Consider the following 12,480-nt stretch of genomic DNA (forward strand, 5'->3'; position numbering starts at 1 on the left):
TTATGCAGGCAATATATTATATATCGACGTGCACAGAAAATCACAGCAAAATGATCTGATGTGAGAATTTCTAATAGAATTTTGAAGATTAAGGGTTTTCAATTTTCTAGTAGACTTGGAGCAATTTTAGCTGTACCCGACACTAGTATTTCTTTCTTCGTGGCACTCGCTCTTCAACAAAGATCAAACGTTTAATAATTTGTATATTGTAGCTAGACGCACGTACAAAGAATATATACAATTGTAGATATGCTTACTTATTTGTGTTATTTACGCAGCGGTTTAAGGCAGGTATTCATAATCGATTCTTTTATTTAAAAGTGGCCTAAGTAGTCTGAAAATGTCAATAAACCAACTACAGAGCCTTCACAATAGCATTTAAAGTTACATATAAAGAAGGCATTTTAGAATATAGCCTTAAGATATTATGAGACGATATCGATATAAGAATTGATTTATGAACTAGTTTAACTTTATAATTGTTTATTTATTGTAAACCCATGCGGGAAAAAGATTGTACATACGACCTGCGTTAATAACAAAAAAAATTTTTTTTCCCAAGAAGCACAAACTAGAATATGTGTTTCTTATGGATTTAGAGTCACTAATTCTGAAATACTAATCCATATATTCAAATTTTATCAGTGTACAATGGCTTTATTATTCGCCAGTTTGCACTAGTGCTTCCAATCGAATTCGCTATTGGACGACCTGCCTGAGTCATAGAAAATTCTTTTAACTTTAATACAGTATTTTATAAAATTAAAATTATAATATCCATTTTTAAAGTTAAAATACTTTCTTGACTCAAGCAGATGGTTTGACTATTTGTTGCACAACGGAACATCAATCTATTTGATGATGTACAACATAAACAGAAATACCTAATATTTGGTCTGTTCGACTTGCTTATACTTTTTTACAATTTTTACACTTAAAATGAGATAGATATATATTAGACGCAGGGAAGAGAGACAACGAAGATGCTGAGTTTAAAATGTATAAGCAAGTCGAACAGACCTATTAGTAAATCAAAATTTTTTTGTTCCTTACATTTTGTTTAACTTGCCAAAGTATATTTAAATCAGTTCCGTAACCGCATTTTAATGTTATATTTACTTTCGTACTTTTCAATGCCAAATCGAGTCCAAACACTAGGTATAATTGTGTATCAAATTCTTTATTGTATTAGAATATACGTTCCGATCCTTGTATCGGATACTTATCAATATTTCTTAGTTACTAAGTTACATCAATGTGTTCCATAGAACACTATATTATCGTATGTTATTTACCAGTACTAGCTTAATTATAAATACAGATATAAATTAAAATTGAGATTAACTTACATGATATAATGTTAGTATATGCGAAAATCATGTTACTCGTCATGTCTATCGTCAACAAGCAAATGCGCTCGTTTACAACTTGCCGATTATTTTATCTTCTGTATATATATAATTCGCATGACCGTCAATTATAAATAACAAAAAGATTGAAACCTAAACTTTAGCCAATAAACACTCATGTGCTGATTTCAAATTTTCCGTGTCAGTTTGTAAATTCAAGCTATTTTCTTGTCTATACGTATATGCATCGTTTCAGATGTGAGTCTTTTGTATAAGATGTAGTGTTCTAGGGAGCACATTGATGTAACTTAATAAACTAAGAAATATTGATAAGGATCCGATACAAGGATCGAAACTTATATTCTAATACAATAAAGAATTTGATACACAATTATACCTAGTGTTTGAATTCGATTTGGCATTGAAACGCATATTGTTTTATTCATCCGAGTCAATAATCAAGAAATTTTATTTTCGTACTTTTCTCAAACGTTTCAATTTTTATAAATATTTCATCATTTTTTTCAATTTACTTAAAAAGTTGGACGTGATGGAGCAAAACGGTTTACGATTCGTTTTCGGATTTACAAATTCGGATTCAGCTACCTTAAATCTATAGAAATATCTACTCACATTTATGTTTCTCTAAAAATTATATTATAATATTTTTTGTGATACGGTAGTAATTTGGGCCGAATTCTACTAATCTATATACCGCAATGTAAAACAGCATGCTATAATTAATTGTACTTAGTATGAAATGCACTAAATATAAATATTGTTAATAAATTATTTAAATTCTCTCATCTGCTATTGTTTTCATAAAATTATTTAAATTTTTATGATTAAAATATAATTAACAAACAATGTTAGACAATAACAATTTGACAATTCCAATTAACAATATTTTAAATATAACAAATAAAATTCCTTTTTAGCTGATTTTGCGGAAACAAGTCACATATGTATACATTATGAGTTTTCACTTCCCTACTAACCCAAATACATCAATATTAATAAAGTACAATGAAAGTAGTATCCGAAAAATAAGACAGTATTGCCATAGGATACTTCAATATCCGCTACATTCTCCAATTGTTATTATTATGCAATGATTAATATTAAATAAACAAAACAGAACTTTATTTTCACTACGCAATACAAATTATTATTTTATTTTCAATACACTATTTTTGCACAACACAGTTTCCAAGACACGTTTTGAGGACGTCCTGTGGAGAACCGTGGTGTGCATTACTATTAATTAGTTATTCTTTGCTTTAAGAGGATAGGTATAAAGATATTTCTTGTAGTCTTTTACGTCAACAATACGATGATTTCCAGTTTCCTGCTGATCGTCGTTTATATATTCCAAAGTAAAGTGCTCTGTCTTGGGATCCTCAACTATAACAATTAACATTCTTAATTGTAACTGTCTCAGAAACTTTGACCAATTTAAACATAATTCAATAACAAAAAGTGGAAAGCAAAAAATGATGTTACAGAATCAGAAGACAAATAAGCATTAACCAAAACTCAATAAAAAGAATTATATACTAACTATTTTCTTTTTCGACCGCAATATTCTCTGGATCATTTCCTACTACATGTATGCTTAATTTTCTAAAATTACTTCCGTTCTCCGTGTGTTTTGCAAAACATTCTTTCAGATCATTGATCTTTATATCCTTCATTACAAGCATTTCCCTCTCATATCTGTCAAAAACGTATTTCCCCGTTATTATCTCACTCCAGTTTCTATTAACTTCTTCACTAAAAGCATTATCGAAATATCGATTTGTTTTTTCTGCAATTTTCTTAAAATCGTCTAAATTCGTTTCATGGGAATCTTTCAAATTCTCATGAAAGAATTGCAAAAATGCCTCGATCTGCTGATCGATATGCTCGGTTGTGTATTTATTTGCATCAGCATAAACGGTAATGAAATATCCTAAAACTCCGTTAATGTTGTCGTAATCGCACAAGATAATTTTAAACTGCAGTTTTTTATCTACTATCCAAACACATATCATTTCATTCATTACTTCCTGAAAACAGATACAGATGAATATGATACGCGGATGAAATCAATCGCAATAATCGAATACGTTACACATATATATAGTTTGTTCACTTATATATAGAAATAAATATACGTAAAATACAAATAAATAGAAACTGAGAATTGCAATGCACTCAAAAAATATACAAAAAATGTTATTCAATACTTACTGTCATCATATGGAGTAATACCGACAATTTAAATGACGTGATACCAACTTGATAATAATTTGTCACCATAGAAGTTTGATCAGTTTTGTTAAAACTTTTTAACTTACAACAGCTTATGCCCAAAGGTATTTGCATGACTATCATCTGGTGTAATGTATTACTAAGCAAGGGACCGCAATTCACTATTTCGAGACATTCCCGTATAGTTACGAGTGCATCGTCCGGCGTTATGTTACCTTGCACGAGGCACTGGATGTACAAATGATCGGTAAAGGATTTCACAAAGCATCGGAATTCTTTAAAATTTACACTAGATAGAGCAGTATGCATGTCGACGTATGTATAATGAATAAGCTTCAAGATCGACAATTTCACGTCACTATAAGAAAGAAGAAAGGAAGTTATTAATCCGCAGAAATTTCATTTTAGAGTTTTAATTGTTATAGTTAATTTGTTTCTATCAGTTATGTAAAAACTTTATGGTTGTTGTAATTATGTTTAATAATAAATAACAAGTACTTGATAAAAACAAATGGATTCATAAATGCCTTGCTATAATATCCCTCATCTAATAGTCGCACTTTGCAACATTCAAATAAAGATTCTGTAACAAGTGCTGGACAGTCAACCATGCATTTTGCAATAGTTCTCAACAAGAGCTGTAATAAGTAAAATAATATAACTCGAAAGGGTATTTATAAGAAATAATAATAATAATAATAATAAGAACACTTAGTATAAAAACACAATTAACAATAAAAAAAGCTAGAGAGTAACGACTCTGAAATTTCAAAGCATCATTATATGAGCCGTTTATTTTGAAAGTGGCCTAAGTCCATTTTTCAATGTTTTGTTGTTGACCTTTGTAGTAGCGTGTACAACTTGAAGTTAGCTGTCATAAACAACATTTTTTTTTTTAAATGGACTTAGGTCACTTTCAAAATAAACGGCTCATATATACATTATATATACATTTATATATATGTATCATATATATATATAGCATTATATATATATATATTTCATTATATTATATTATATTATATTATATATTCTATTAAAAATGTCAATAGTTGTGGCTACATTTAGAGCCATTCTTAGGAAACAATTATTCTCTCATATTAATTTCACTCGCATTGCCCTGAATCGTGCAGCTCTAATGCCATAATTAATTCCATACAATGATTATAATCTTCAAGTAAATAATAAAATTTTAAAAAAATAAATGTAAAGATCAAAACCACAGAAAAATAAGATATACAGTATATATCTTTCTTTAATAACATAAAATTCCGTAACCATGTTGGAGAATTAAAAAAAATAAAATTACATACTAGTCCATTAGAAGTTAGAAATAAAATTCATTTTTTATTTATTATTAACAAAAAATATTGTATTGTTACGGTTTCGGTTTCGAGTTTTCCTTTGCCTGTTATAATTTGACCCAGAATTGAATCTAACGAATACTGTAAATAACTAATACCTGCGATACTTTCTGTACTAATACGAAAATATAATCTAATATGTAACCAAAAACTTGAGACTGAAGAAGATTCAAAATACGATCGAAAAGTACTGCTAATGAAATACGAAATATATTTGAAATTTGCACTTAACTTACTACACCGTTATTTATATTAATATTATATTGCTAATTATATATTTTTGTATTTATAATTTCAATACATACTTTATTTTATACTTACAGGTAATTTTTCGCTAAACCCGTTAATTTCGATTATAATACCTTTATAACTGGTATGGACATGATATTCAAATCCAGCTACCACAGCTGGATATAATTCTTCGAACAAAAGCAGTTTTAATGCATGACAGTACATTTCCATAATAACTGCACTAAAATGTCATACGTGAATGTTCCATTCATAAAATAGATAAATGTAAAATTATATAAATATCATAGATCGGCAATTACATCATGCTGTAAATTTTTCTTATAATATCTTATAAAATTTTCCAGAATTTTTTTAGAAAATTCAGATTCGCTTACAATTTTTTATTAATTTTAAAACATTTAAACAATTTTCTCGGTTTCTATATACAGTTTCGAACGCTTTTCGGATATGTCGAGAAAATTTACCAAGCCAAACGAACGAGCGCAAGCGAATCATTTTTAAACTCTTCATATATGTGAATTCTGAAGTGTTTTAAGATTTCTAAAGTTTTTTTTTTCAGAAATATTCTGAAATTAAAAATTTCAAAATATTTTATAATTTTATAATATATTTATAAAAAATTCTAAGAAAAGTTGTTCGATTTCTCAGTGTTTAAGAAAAGTCGCTACTTGTTCCAATCCCAAAAAAATATGACAAATGTTTCTAACTAACATTAGCGTATATAGGGTCAGTAATACAATAGCAGTACTATTACGAAGTAGTACCTACTATTACAATTTCCATGCTATTACTTACTTCTTCGGGGACTGAACTCCTATAGTGGAAACAAATTGGAAATTCACATAACATTTCGGCAAACGAAATTTGAGATTCGGGCAATACCAAATTTCCGATATGTGATCGTTGTATATTTTTACAGGATATTTCGAAACTTTCTCTGGTATCGATATTAAAGAGAAATCGCTGGCAATGAATACATTCTTTAATGGTAAATGAAAATTTGACAACGGCTCAATGGATTTCCAATGTTCGATATATTCCTTTGATACTTCAATATATATATGTTTCTTTCCGTCCCAATTTACATGGGACTGAACTTCATTATGATCAATAGTCAAAGGAAGAGGCTTTTTTTGCAAAATAGTGATAATCGCAGTCTCTGGCTTCAAATAATTCAAACACTTTTGTATATCTTCTGGATTGTACTTAATACAAATAAGTTCATTTGCAGTTATATAATCACGTGGTGGATAAAAGTGCATACCCTTACACAAACTTACTATATAGTCCACAGAATCTTTTTCGTCAATAAATCTAAAAAGACCACAAATTGTTTCACATACATAAATTTTGACAGACTTTTCTTTTTCAATTATATCTCTTTTGATATATATTTTTTTACACATTTGTAAAATAAATTTACCTAAAATTATATTTCATTATCTTATAAATGTCATAGTAAATAGTCCTTTTATGTGGATCATCTTTTTTTAGTAAATTAATAAAAGAAAATATTGTATCTAGAACTTGCTTTAAATGTTCTTGTTCCTCACAGAAGAGCTTTACAGTAATCTTAAATATAGTACATATACAATTATATGTCATGGACGTTTCACTGCTACATTGAACATTATCATCTAAACTTATACAACTTGGCATTTTATTGCGTAGATAACTTGTTAAAGAACCTTTTCCTCTATGCCTAATAATCCATGCGAGATATTCATAAGGTTTACTGTTATAGAAACTGAGTGGTAAATGCATTGTCCATGTTACTTCTACCTGCAAAAGACAATTTTTAATTTATTATATATACATATACACACTGAGAGAAAAATGTTTGGTATTTATAACTATTTTATGGTTATAACAACTATAATTATATAGTTTTTAGGTCGCCAACTATATACATTTGTTGCTAGAACTATATACATAGTTACTGTTACTATTATTATAGCAGTAATAATCAGAATTACAGTAATATATAATTATAATTACAAATACCAAACATTTTTCTCTCAGTGTACGTATATTTATTATAAATATAACTTCTTTTTTGAATCTATAATGAAGTGTTAAAGTTAACGTACTTCGTCACCTTGCTTAACCATCACATGTGATAAATGAGGCCTTGTTTCGATTAATACTTTTGCGATTTCGAGAGAATCAAAAGAAACACTAGGAATATAGTAATCAGGAGATAATCTATTACTTGGTACATCAACAAAGCATTTCGCAACGAATTTTTCCAGTGTGCTCAATGATAATTTAGCCTATAAAAACATGTATTATGATATATAAAAAATGTATTTAATAATTCGTCAATGATTCACAATTTATATTGAGTTACCTGTATAGCTATTGTCATTCTGTGAGCACTGTAATAGCGATTTCTGAATTTGTGCAATTCTTCGTACAATTTATTATCATCCATATTATTGATAAACATCATAGAACTATCACGAATATACTTATTGACTGGATCGGTTTGCGCAGAGGATAACGCTTGCTCCTTGCTCTCGTCACAATGTACCAATTCATACTCTATATATGAAAATGGCATATAAAAAATGAAAGTTACATTGGTATGATATTATAATTTATATACCATGTATAATGTTCTCTCTCTCTCGTGTAATGATGTCTTTCGTCATCAAGGGTTTAATAAAGCCTTGAGCAAAACGATCAAGAGCAGGAAACAAGTGTTCTTCTTGAATAGCAAAGTAAAATGTTGTTTGTTCGCTATCTGTTAAGACGCCAACAGATCCGCCATATTTTTCGATGAATGATTCAAAACTATCGTCCTGCGTATAAGATGATACTTACACATTTACTCTCTGAAGATTAAACTATTCAGAGAGTAAATATATTCTTTTTAGTAAGATCTCACTCCAAACAGTGAAAATTGAACCAATCTCGAAATAGTAACTCATTTTCAATGTTCAAGGTCCGATTGCACCAATAATACTTTAAGCGAGGCATAAAAATATCACATTCTCTCTTTAAAACCGATAGAGTGGGAGAGATAGAGACAGTTTTAAGACTCGTTTAAAGCCAAAGTAACGTTAGTGCAACCGAACCTAAGAGCGAAGTTTCACTCTTTAGAATGAGATTCACTGTAAAAATATAGACAGTAATAGGAATAACTGAAATTTTATACAAAACATTGTGAATCATGTTTTAGTACTTGTGTGTATTTTTCGGATCTCATGAAAACCATACGCTTCAATAAATTTGCTACACCTTTAATGTCTGGATCGCTGAAACATCCTACTTCCACACATAAGCCACATGCTGCCTATTTGAAAAATATAGGCATATATACACATAGCACGCCTTACACACAATACACATTGTGTAAATTATATTAAACGATGAAATCATCACAATCAATAGAATAATCCTTACAGAATTCAAATTAAATGACATAATTCAATATAAATCTATGAGTACTTGTCAAATGGTAAATAAAACCATTATTTAAATGTATACCTTTGATAAAACTGATAATATATTCTTACATTAGTTATTGTAAATATAAATTCTTTCATGATTTTATTGTCTATCTATATTATAATGTAAATATTATAATGTAATTAATATTATAATGTAAATAAATTTCTAAGGACAGATTAAAAATTAATTTAGCAAAATTTATATCCTAAAATGCGACTAAATTGTCTCGTTTATACCTTTTTTTCATCTATCTCGTCGTCTTCATCTCGAGAATCATCTGTTTTTAAATTTATATCTGATATAAGCAGAGCTGTTAAATCATTTATTAATCTTATGACCCTAAATTTAAAAGACAAAACAAATAACAATGAAATAATGTCAGCGAGAATGTCGGTTATATAAAAAAATCTAATCTTCCTTTGTACAAGGCGCGGATTAACTAATTGTAACGTTTGTCTCAAAAGATTGCCGTCATGATATTTTACAGGTCTATTAGAAAATTATTCTTTTTACTAAGCATGTGCCTTTGTGTTACCTATAATCTTTTTTGTCGTTTTCAGATTTGACTGGATTCTCCAGATATTCAACGTGATGCTGATCATGTTCTTCAGTATGCTCCATTTATGCAGGCAATATATTATATATAGACGTGCACAGTAAATCACAGTAAAAAGATCAGGTCTGAGAATTTGTAATAGAATTTGAAGATTAAGGGTTTCAAATTTTCTAGTAGACTTGGAGCATTTTAGCTGTACCCGACACTCGTTTTTCTTTCTTCGTGGCACTCGCCCTTCAACAAAGATCAAACGTTTAATATTTTGTATATTGTAGCTAGACGAACGTACAAAGAATATATACTTGTAGATATGCTTACTTATTTGTGTTATTTACGCAGCGGTTTAAGGCAGGTATTCATAATCGATTCTTTTATTTAAAAGTGGCCTAAGTAGTCTGAAAATGTCAATAAACCAACTACAGAGCCTTCACAATAGCATTTAAAGTTACATATAAAGAAGGCATTTTAGAATATAGCCTTAAGATATTATGAAACGATATCGATATAAGAATTTATTTATGAACTAGTTTAACTTTATAATTGTTTATTGTTTGTGAACCCATGCGGGAAAAAGATTGTACATATGACCTGCGTTAATTTTTTTTTTTTTTGGCATCCCTTTTATTATTATAATTACCATCTATCTTGTGTACAAGATATTTAGCAATAGTTTTATTTGGCGTACATGAACATGAGAAGGAATACATCCAGTGATGTATCCTTATAAATTACCTTATTAATACCATATTAAAATTAAATACAAATTAAAATATAAATATTATAGGTTTTAATGAGGCTGGGTATTTAGCTTTATATAGTGCTTATATTTCTTATATTTTTAGCAGAGGTCCAATAGTGATTTCTTCTTACGTCGTTGCAGAGTTCTTGATTTGTTTGTCAGGTTCACTGCGTAAATGTTCGAGTGTCTTTTAAGTCTAGCTTGGTAGCTTTTTGTCAACTTTGTAATTTCTTCCTTAACACTTAGGACTTGAAGATCACTTTGTATAGTGTCATTGGTTATAAACCATGGCGCATTTACAATCATTCTTAACACTTTAGATTGAAAGCGTTGTAATATCTCGATATTAGAGTTGGCTGCTGTTCCCCACAGTTGGATGCCGTATGTCCATACCGGCTTGAGAATAACTTTATACAACAGAAGTTTATTTTCAACTGATAACTTTGATTCACGGCGAAATAACCAGAACATTGTTCGTAACTTAAGTCCGAGCTGTTTCCTTTTGGTAAAGATATGTTTTTTCCATGTGAGGCTGCGATCAAAATGTATGCCAAGGTATTTCGCGGTTTCGGATTGAGGAACTAGTTGATCATTGAGTGTCACTTGGGGACATGTTCTTCTTCAATTGGTAAATGTGACATGGACTGACTTACTTTCATTGGGTTTAATACGCCATTTAACTAACCAATTTTGAATATTATTAAGATTATTTTGCAGTATATCTGAGGCTGTTTCGTGGTTGACGTGTGAAGCTAGAGCCACTGTATCGTCCGCAAATGTAGCTGTCATGACGCCGCTAGTTGTAGGCAGATCAGCAGTATACAGGAGATAGAGTAGGGGTTCAAGAACACTACCTTGTGGTACTCCGGCATGTATTTGATGAAGGTTCGTAGTTGCTTCTTGATATTTTACATAAAAAAATCTATTTTCAAGATATGACTTGAGTAAAATGTAATAATTCAAGGGCAGGTTTCTTTTAATTTTGTACAGTATTCAGCCTTATTCAACTTAGTCTTCATCTCGGGAGATCTAGTCAATTGGCATTGTTTCCTTAATCTTCGTTTTTCTGCTACTTTTTGTTTAGTCAAGTCGGACCATTCCTTAACTTTTTCCTTTGAATAATTAAATGGTGTGGCTTCCCACGCTGCTTGCTGTATGCTGTGGTTGAAGTGTTCTACTGCCTCATTAATTTCGTCCTCTGTTTTTAGGGATATAGATATATTTAGGGTTTTTTCTATCTGTTCTCGAAAGTACGTCCAGTCCGTTCTCCCGTTGCTTAGTACACACGGTTTTTCTTTTTTAAGCACTTCGCTGCGCACTGTTAATAGTACCGGTGAGTGGTCTGACGAGAGCTCTAAGCACGATTGTACCTTTAGATATCGCTTGTTTATATTTTTGATGACATAAAAATCTATTACATCAGGAATTTTTCTTCTATCTGTGGGCCAATATGTTGGCTCCCCCTTGGATGCTGGTTCTAGATTTAAGTTTTCCATGGCTTTATGTAGTTCTCTTCCTTTAGGTGACATCAATCGCGAGCCCCATAAAGGGTGTTTAGCATTGAAATCTCCTCCAGAGATAAAGCGATTGCCCAGTGTTTCAAAGTAGTTTTCAAAATCTTCTTGTTTGGTTGCATGTTTTGGCGGGCAGTAAATGGCTGAAATGGTGATCGGACTAAACCAATCCTCGATTACTACGTTTGTCGCTTGCATTTTCTCTGTTTGGTAATTATTGCTTATGTGATGTTTGATTGTACCTGCGTTAATAACAAAAAATTTTTTTTCCGAAGAAGCACAAACTAGAATATGTGTTTCTTATGGATTTAGAGTCACTAATTCCGAAATACTAATCCATGTATTCAAATTTTATCAGTGTACTATGGCTTTATTATTCGCCTGTTCGCACTAGTGCTTCCAATCGAATTCGCTATTGGACGACCTGCGTGAGTGATAGAAAATTCTTTCTACTTTAAAACAGTATTTTGAAAAATTAAAATTATAATAACCATTTTTAAAGTTAAACTACTTTCTTGACTCAAGCAGATGATTTGATTATTTGTTGCACAACGGAACATCAATCTATTTGATGATGTACAACATAAACAGAAATACCTAATATTTGGTCTATTCGACTTGCTTATCATTTTTACCATTTTTACCACTTTTTTACCATTTTTACACTTAAAATGAGAGATATATAGGGTGTCCGAAAAGTGTGGAAACGGTCGAATATCTCGAGAAATACACATCGGATCAGAAGTCTGAAAATATACGTATTCAATGTTTTCAAAAAAGCTATCTTTTGACGTCTAACATGACCCCCCACCCCCACCCGCTGTGGGTGAAAGAGAGGGTAAGTTTAAAATTTTAAATAGGAACTCCCATTTTTTATTGCAGATTTCGCTTCTTCAGTAAAAGTTACATAAATTTTACCTATTACAAACATTTTTTTGATGACAGATGGCGCTGTAATCAGCGAAATTAAAAAATGAGTCTAAAACGTTTAAAATAT

At 30.2% G+C, this 12,480-nt stretch overlaps 1 protein-coding gene across 1 annotated transcript; it reads right to left on the bottom strand.

The window, feature by feature from the left end:
- Window positions 1–2,613: 2,613 nt before the first annotated feature.
- LOC108764809 (nardilysin-like) lies at window positions 2,614–11,681 on the bottom strand. Its single transcript, XM_018513198.1, has 15 exons — window positions 10,958–11,681; window positions 10,623–10,865; window positions 10,101–10,376; window positions 8,911–8,984; window positions 8,406–8,516; window positions 7,827–8,022; window positions 7,569–7,762; window positions 7,309–7,491; window positions 6,642–7,000; window positions 6,014–6,532; window positions 5,288–5,438; window positions 4,101–4,240; window positions 3,582–3,960; window positions 2,911–3,397; window positions 2,614–2,735 (listed from the first exon to the last, which is right to left on the bottom strand). The coding sequence occupies exons 1-15, from the start codon at window positions 11,679–11,681 to the stop codon at window positions 2,614–2,616; spliced, it is 4,158 nt and encodes a 1,385-aa protein (XP_018368700.1).
- Between the last annotated feature and the right edge of the window lie 799 nt (window positions 11,682–12,480).

The sequence above is a fragment of the Trachymyrmex cornetzi genome, unplaced genomic scaffold (genome assembly GCF_001594075.2).
Source record: "Trachymyrmex cornetzi isolate Tcor2-1 unplaced genomic scaffold, Tcor1.1 scaffold454, whole genome shotgun sequence".
Classification (NCBI taxonomy): Eukaryota; Metazoa; Arthropoda; class Insecta; order Hymenoptera; family Formicidae; genus Trachymyrmex; species Trachymyrmex cornetzi.